This window comes from Helianthus annuus, chromosome 16 (assembly GCF_002127325.2).
Source record: "Helianthus annuus cultivar XRQ/B chromosome 16, HanXRQr2.0-SUNRISE, whole genome shotgun sequence".
NCBI classification, from domain to species: Eukaryota; Viridiplantae; Streptophyta; class Magnoliopsida; order Asterales; family Asteraceae; genus Helianthus; species Helianthus annuus.
Genome location: NC_035448.2, coordinates 200,021,837 through 200,030,467, shown reverse-complemented (window position 1 = coordinate 200,030,467; position 8,631 = coordinate 200,021,837). Strand labels below are relative to the sequence as shown.

General features: G+C 34.5%; 1 protein-coding gene across 1 annotated transcript; it reads right to left on the bottom strand.

Annotated features, from left to right (window-relative positions):
• Positions 1–1,414: 1,414 nt before the first annotated feature.
• On the bottom strand, positions 1,415–5,065 carry LOC110915406 (NAC domain-containing protein 76). Its single transcript, XM_022160105.2, has 3 exons — positions 4,696–5,065; positions 3,780–4,048; positions 1,415–2,175 (listed from the first exon to the last, which is right to left on the bottom strand). Exons 1-3 carry the CDS (start codon positions 4,862–4,864, stop codon positions 1,528–1,530), a joined length of 1,086 nt encoding a protein of 361 aa, XP_022015797.1. The 5' UTR covers positions 4,865–5,065; the 3' UTR covers positions 1,415–1,527.
• Positions 5,066–8,631: the final 3,566 nt, after the last annotated feature.

The window sequence follows — 8,631 nt, the reverse complement described above, 5'->3', positions numbered from 1 at the left end:
TCACCTATCTCCTTAATATCTCTTTCTATGATCTTTTGTGCACAACTATTAACAAAAGTGGTTGCATAGATTAACCACCCTCACTTGGTTATTCCATGTTCAACAACATATCAGATACACTTTTTTAAAGAGAAAATTAGTAGAAGGGAATAATTAGGAGTTATTAGCCCTTCCACGGGGTTAGGCGGGACGGGGAGCCCCATTGTGAGACCCCCATCACGTGTCAAACTATAACGCACACCGCCGCCACCAAACTTGACCACACGTGGACTTTATAACGCGTGATATTATCACGCGTGGTAATTTGAAAAAATTGTTCAAAGTTGGAGAGAATGTGAGGGAAAATTGTTGGGTGTGGTGAGTGATGGACATTTCCACTAAAATTCACTACTAGTGATGGAATAAAGCTCGATTACATTGCAGAAATTGATTGGATGTTGTGAGTGGTGAGTGATGGGCGCCCCTACCCCATTAGGGAACCCGAGGTGGTCCGTTATACCACCACCATCACGAGTTATAGCAAGTGATACACCACCGCCACTCTTTCTCATCACTCGTTGATTTGATAACGCGTCAACCATATCACGCGTTGTGTGTGTTTGTGTGATGAGATGTTTTTAAGTGGAGATAAGTGTGAGGTGAGTGATGGGCATTTCCACTAAAATCCATCACCACTCCAGTGATGGAATAAAGCTCGATGACGTGGCAGAAACTTGATTGGATGTTGTGAGTGATGAGTGATGGACGCCCCTACCCCTTATAGTTGCTAGCACTTTTTAACTATATTAAGGTTTGCTTGGGTATCCACAACAGAGATAAGCTACATTTACTTATGGTTATACAAATCATCTATTATGTTGGAACCCGTATTTTATATGATGTTTATAGTGGCTAGCACTTTTTTCTTTTACTAAAGTAAGGTACTTGCTCAGGTATTCACAATAGAGGTAAGCTACATTTACTCATCGTTACAGAAATCATATATTATATATGTTGAAGCCTGTGTTTTAATATATGCTTTTATTTAGAACCCCTATGTATGATACTCATAGGATATCACTAATGGAAATTTAAAAAACGCTTGAAGTTGTTGTACAAAGCTTATATTGCAAAAAATTAAACCACATACACAATCCAATATAAAGTAGCTATTTTCCATGGATTATCGTTTTTTTAAAATGTAGAGTTGATAATATGAATCAACACCTAATTTGCAGGGAATCTTGAAGAGGTACGTTGATTGCCCTCATAAATGTGTGTGAGTTTAAATCCGTATAAGTAGAGAGATAGATCAGGCACTGTTTAAGAGTAAAATAATATTGTTAAAAATAATATAAAGGATGATACATTTTTTAAGAATCATTCGTATTCTAGGAATGAGAGACTTATCAATACTATTTGTCACCACCTTATATAAAGAAGGAGAGATACATTTATATATATATATTATATATGTGTCTAAATATTATGCAAACTCTTATACATATCAAACTACTATCGTGATCATCTCCTAATACTCCATATTCATCACTTATCAAATATGCACATCCCAATATCACAATGTTCTTGAGTGGTTAATCCATTAATCTTCCCTACTCCTCCTCCCCCATCTTCATCTTCTTCTTCCCTACCACCCTTTATAAACATATAAGACAGATGATTTGAATTTACTTTCCCTTCAAAGCTCGAAGACAATCCCTCCCCGATTCCATATCCATCCTCTTGGCTTAATTGCGAAGCTACAAACTTATCAAGAGCTCTCCAATCAGTCACCTTATTAGTGATATCTTTATTATTGTTACTATTATCATTGTTTATGCTTCCCCCTCTTGGTAGATCATCTTCCTGATCGTTATTGTCTGATGACGACACCAACGATATAGAGCTAGGCCTCTTTATTGATGAGAGAGATGGGCTCTCGAGTTGTGGAAGTTGTACGAATGGATCACAATGCACAAAGTTTAAATTCTCGGTTGCTTCCAATTCTTGCTTGCACATGAAGCTTTGTGAGAGTATCGAGCTTGTAGACTGACTAGTGATATACTCAAGTGGATCCATGGTCGGGCTAACACGGCTTGACTCATCATAGTAGAAGTTCGGCTCACATCCTTCATTGCGTTTTGTTTGTCCCGTTGACCGCTTCATGAATGCGCGACACACAACCCATCCTTCTTCCTGCAATTGATTGATCACAATTGTCAAGTAACACTACAATAATTTTGAGGATTTTAGCTTACAAAATTATAAACTTATTTCATTTTTAATTAATGTGAAAAAATTCAATACTTATGAGTGTGCATAAATAACATTTACCGGTTTTGTTAGTATATGTACATAATAAAAGAATTGCCATCAAGATTTAGTTATTTTATTTTATTATGTACGAACTTGCAAAGTTCATCATTCCACGTTTCTTCATGAAAGTGCAAAACATGTCCTTTATACTGCAGACACCTTTTAACTGAATAAATCTGCCTAAAAGCATATATACCAACTTTAACATTTTACCTAAAATTATATTAAATAAATTAACAAAAACGAGTTCAAATTTCACACTTAAACGTTTTAGCTAAAATTATATTAAATAAATTAACAAAAACGAGTTCAAATTTCACACTTAAGCATCATACTTTTATCAAAACTGAAGGATGTTAAAGATTTATAAAGCTAAAGGAAGCACCATTCTTTGACTGAAATTTAAGCATGCATGATAGGATAGTCAAATTGTAGAAGAAGTTTTTGTACAAGCTAGTGGAAGACTTCTTTTGACAAAAGTTCAGACCAAAAAGGCAAGTACTCTTTTGAATTGAAATCATCTGTTTTCTGATTAATTTTTTTTATTTAATTAATTAGTGATGATCTTGAAAGTCAAACTTTTGCCTCACCAGACACACACACACTCCAGCAATTTACACCAAAAGAAAAGAGAAAAGGCATACACAAACACAAAGATTGCAAGATAGTGGCGAAGAGCATGCATGAAAAAGATGTTTTATTCCGTACACACACAAAATATCGTGCATCTAAAAAACATAGAATAATAGAAGCAAACTAAAAAATGAAAATCACGATTTTAAAACCATAAGCTATACTTTCACCCGAGAATACTAATTTCCAGTGATCATATGATGAGTTAAAAGAATACATACTACAATGGAGTATCACTGATATCCCGATCCCTCTGCAATCCGTAGGTGAAGCGTGTTACTGTTACCGCTACTGCCAGGGGCGCAACTTAAGAGTTATATATGTAGTTTTCGTATATAAATTTTTGGGTATATACGTTTTTGAACCCTCGATTGTATATAAATTTTTGGGTATATACATTTTCGACCCCACGTCTTCATTGTCATTCTTCGCCACTTGCTAATGCTTCTGATGCTTCTTTCTTTAGTAGTAGTGACATATTTACTACTACTACTACATACGTGACCAATTAATGTTTCATAAGCATTTAATGTGATACTGACATGAGTTTTTGTTTTTTCCGTTAAATATCCATACCACTTGCCTGTATTTATATGTATGAAAAAAAACATTTCGTGTCAACCAAGAATTCTATATAAGAGGGTGCAGGACTAAACTTAGAGGTCCCTGGATATTTTGATCCAAGGCCTAGAAGAAAAGGTTTTTTTTTTTTTTTTTTTGAAGATCAAGATATATATAATTTTCAAAGAAAAAGTGTAAACATTAACATCAAAAAAGAAATGGAAAAAGATGAAGAGGAATGTATATGTGGTAATCAAGAACCGTTTTAAAGAAGGAATGAAATGACTTGCCTGAGGAGGACCATTTTCGTCGGATTCGAGCCGGTATTCGTGCATGATCCAGTCCGTTTTCTGTCCATTTGGAGCCCTTCCTTTGTAGAACACAAGAGTCTTCCTCATTCCTATGAGCCTTAGCTTTTCATACACTGCCTTGTCTCTTCCAGTGGCCTTCCAAAAACCCGCCATTGTTGCTCTATTTGTTCTTGTTCCAGTAGGATACTTATCCTTGTGACTGAAGAAGTACCATTCAGTTTGCTCCTCATATCCAATACGACATCTCTCTGAATAAAAATAAAAAATAAATCAATGGAACATGAGTGACGATTTAAAGTTTCATAAATAGGTTTACTGAAAATACTTCTTGCTATACAAAAAAACAAACGAACATACAAACGTATCGTGTGATATCCCACCCCTAAAGTAGGGTTTAGGGAGACGAGAGTAAACCTTACCTCTAATCCCATAAGGATATAAAGAGGTTGTTCCCGATGAAATTTGAGCTTAAAAACCCTTATTTTTCGGTTTAAGTTTGCAAACTTCTTGCTATAGCGACGATATCAAGGGCATAGGATACTGGGGGCGGGAAGGGGCGGCCGACCCCCCGAACTTTTCGCTCAGCAGTGGAGAGTATGTAGTTTTCGTATAGAAATTTTTTGGTATATACGTTTTCGACCCCTCGTTTTATAGAAATTTTTGGGTGTGTACGTTTTCGACCCCCAGTAGGAAATCTCAAGCTGCGCCACTGGACGATATAATATATTGGTAGATGGCTGGTTAAGATATATATTGTTGAAAATTTTGTGTAAAAATGAAAACATAAAACCGAAACCCTAATTAGAAAGAAAGAAAATCCAAGCACATAATTTGATCTACTATTCTTGGATCTTGTAGTAACACATAAAGCAACCCTAGTAGTCATAGATTTTACCTATTAGATCCCATGGTTCGATCCGGTAGAGATCGATGTCTCTAATGACATCAGGATCGATCTTCTGAGATGCAACTTTCTTCCTTAGATAGTAGCCAACAAGTTCTTCATCAGTTGGATGAAATCGAAATCCAGGAGGAACACATGATGATTGATCCATGGTTTCCATGATAATAAAAGGAAAAACAAAAACAACAGGTACTGTATTGTACTTCTTTAATTCTGCATCAAATTCATCACCAGCTTTGTTTTAGTTTTAAATTATGAACCTTGAATAATCATAAGCATTTAGAGACAAAGTGTGTGAGAGAGATGGAGAGAGAGAGAGAGAGAGTAATATTGATGTGGGTTGAGATGCAAGCATGAGGTAGCGGAAGAATGAAAGGCTATAAAGGAAAAGAAAGAAGAAAAAGATAATTATGAACCATACGAATTAAAAAGTGACAAGTGTTATCAGAGATAATCATCAACTCATTTGGAGGTGAGCTACACCCATAACTCAAATAGTACTCATTCTTCTATAGAAAGACAAAACATTATGTACATATTAGTGTGAAGGTAAATAAATCAAAAGCTTATATTTGAAGTTTAATTCACTTCACTCATTGCCAAGTGACAGTTTTACCACATTATATGACTATGAATGAGAATTATGTATTAAGACCAATGATCCCACGTTCAAAACATACTTATATTTATGATCCCAATTTTCCTAACTCACACTCATATAATTATGTTATGACACTAGAGGTTTAAAAAAGATGGGAAAGTTGCATGAATGACTATATTTTAACCGAAAACTTTATCTAATATACCATTTTAATACATATTTACTAGTACATGACCATTTAGACAGTTATACATTTCTCTTTACAGAAGTAAACCCTAACAAAAGAAACAACATCATCCGAAAAAACAAAAAAACATTCCGGTTTGGAGTCAAAACCACCGGAATGTCCTTGGGAACATACTTTTCACTGCGAGTTCAACGTGAATTGTGAACACATGGCATCATATAGTTGATTTCGTTATTGGATGTTTAATTATTTTATGGAAGTGTTAAGAAGCGTAAATTTCGTGGACACTGACATCATTTGGTTGGTTACATCCTTTGTTGCGCAAAATTTGTCGAGAGCTCCAAAATTAAGGTATGATTTTTGATAAGAAGTCCCTAATTAAAGAGACTGAATTACTCTCTCTCTCTTTTTTACATGTGATAATTTATGAATGGATAAACTTTTGTAAAGAGTTTATTGAACATCAAATATTATTTCAAAACTTATGAGGTCATTAATTACTTTGATTGTTTGTTAAACTTATCATTTAGTCTGTACTGTAATTTCTTATAAGATAAAACTCTAAAACTGTCCAACTTTAAAGTTAGTAGAAGGACAAACTCTCATTTAGGTCAAAATTGGACGCCATAATTTTTTTTAATCAGCTATTACTGTCTCCTTGGCAAATATTTTTTTTTTAAATAATCGTAGCATAAAATTTCCCAACCGGCCATTCTGACAAGATATATGGTTATTTTTTTAGAAATAAGGTTCATGTTCAACCTGAATAAATGGTAATTTACAATTATTGATGTAAAGTAGAGTGAAGTAATATTTGTTATTAAAAAAATACTCTTTTTGAATAATTCTAAACAACTAATACACATGCAAGAATAATATAAATTACAAAATTTAAAAGTATTAGCTAGTCATAATTTATGTTCATAACTTTGTAATGAAAGTAAAACAACACAATATAATTTTAACATGCAAGAGGTTAAAAGAAAATAGACTGGAACCAAATGATGAAAGGAAAAACAAATTATTTAACTTATCAACTTTTCTTGCTTGATGAAAACCAAGTGATGAAAGGGTTATATTTTTTAACTTTGGACCTAAGCCTCTTGTCTCCTGTGGTAATCATGGTGTCTTGTGTTGGGTGAAGGGTGAAAATGATGCTTCAAGAGCAGAAGTTTCCCCAACAAAAAGACTCTCCTCTATTTTTAATGAAAATTTGAAACCCTCTTGTATTATATATATACCTTCAACCCCCTCTCCAAGAAAAGGTTAAATAATCGATCCTACTCAATAATTTTAATAAATGAACAGTTATACACAAAAAGTAACAACCTTAATTTTTTGTTTTTCGTTTGCATCTGTCACTCGGGTTAAATAAGACTAGTTTTGATCTTACAATATCATAGCTAGGTTCTCATGTGGATTGTGTTACAATATCATAACTCGGATTAAATAAGACTAGTGTTGATCTTACAATATCATAGCTAGGTTCTCATGTGGATTGTATTACAATATCATAACTCGGGTTAAATAAGACTAGTTTTGATCTTACAATATCATAGCTAGGTTCTCATATGGGTTGTGTTACAATATCATAACTCGGGTTAACCGGAAGTTTACATTTTTTGTAACCAAACGAGCTGATATTGATGCAGCACGCGTTTAGGTCAAAAAGATTGAAAGAGACACAGAGAGAGTGGGGGTGAAAAGGGAGAACATTATGGTTTTTATGGTATCAAGGAGGCCGGACAGATGAGTAAAACTCTCTCTCATGTTGTTTTTTTTTAAATGGAGTCTGTCGTTATTGTCTGTTTGTCTAAAGTTCCAATAGCATCATCTATGCATTAATTTCCTCACGCTTTGTTTTCTGATCCAGAAAGTTTCAACCCAGTAAAACCGGGAAGCCATTCTCTCATCTCCACACACACACACACTCTCTCTCTCTATATATATATATGTGTGTGTCTCAAAGATATATTCTGATAGTTAAGTAATATGTTCTACAACCAAAAGATTTAGAGGTCAAATCTTACAAAGTGGATGTTATTGTGTATTTATCCTAAAAATTCTAGAATTGCTATATTCAAATATACAAACACGATTGACACACTACTCACATGACATACGAGCCGTATGGTCATAAGTGCCACATGTAGAGCGAAAAGTATTCAAATCAAGCCATGTGATAGTTATTATGGTCGTAATGATATGTGGGTCATGTATATGCGTGGTATGATGTTTTGAAGGTTTAAGAAATGATTGATGTGACCACTGAAAAACCCATACGAGCCATATGACATTTCTCGCCATGTCATATTATAATAAGTGGATTGGTGTACGCTAATAATAAGGTTGTTGTCTATTTAACATCACCCTATTTATATTGGTTAGATTGACGTTGTCATGTGCAAGAGTCGTCTTTGAGGCTGTAGTAAGTATAGTTCCCTAATAAAATTAGGCTGTTATGAAAAGGGTTATTGGATTTTATCATTCCTAACTATTGGATATTGGTCGTTGTCACTCCCAGCTATCGTTTTAACTCCCACCACTCCCATCTTAACAATTTGTGTGTTGTGTCACTTTGCAGGTAAACATTTCTTAGTGTTTGACTTGTATTATTGGTGATATTAGGCTAACAATTTGTGAATTACTAATGAACGCAAGTTGGCAGTGGTGGAAGTCACAGTGATAGTTGAAAGTGGCAGCGACTAATTCCCAATAGTTGAAAATGATAAAATCCGATAACCCTTATAAAAATAGAAAAAAAACCATTGACTGTATGCTGAATGTTTGTTAGTTTTAGTAACATACAACATATAAATATATCCAGTGGCGGATCTTGCCGTTGAACCTGCCAGGGCCGAAAGACACGGACACTAAAATTAGCACTACGGCCGAAAAACTTGTCAGGGCCGAACATAGTATATATACAAAATTTCGATCGAAATGCGGAAAATTAGCACTACGGCCGAAAAACTTGCCGGCCCTGCCACGGCTCCACTAAGATCCGCCCATGAATATATCCACAACGCATCAGCATTTATTAAGCTATCGTACAACATTAATACATTAGTTCTCAAATGTAAACGTATAAACTATATTTATGTATGATGTGATGCATGCATGCATTACCTTGGACGAA

Bases quoted from the DNA above. Each gene is read 5' to 3' on its own strand.
- LOC110915406 (XM_022160105.2), bottom strand. From the start codon at position 4,864: ATGGAAACCATGGATCAATCATCATGTGTTCCTCCTGGATTTCGATTT. The intron at 4,049-4,695 runs GTAAAATCTATG...ATTTTTATTCAG, and splicing joins CGAACCATGGGATCTAATAG to AGAGATGTCGTATTGGATAT. The intron at 2,176-3,779 runs GCAAGTCATTTC...AATCAATTGCAG, and splicing joins ACGAAAATGGTCCTCCTCAG to GAAGAAGGATGGGTTGTGTG.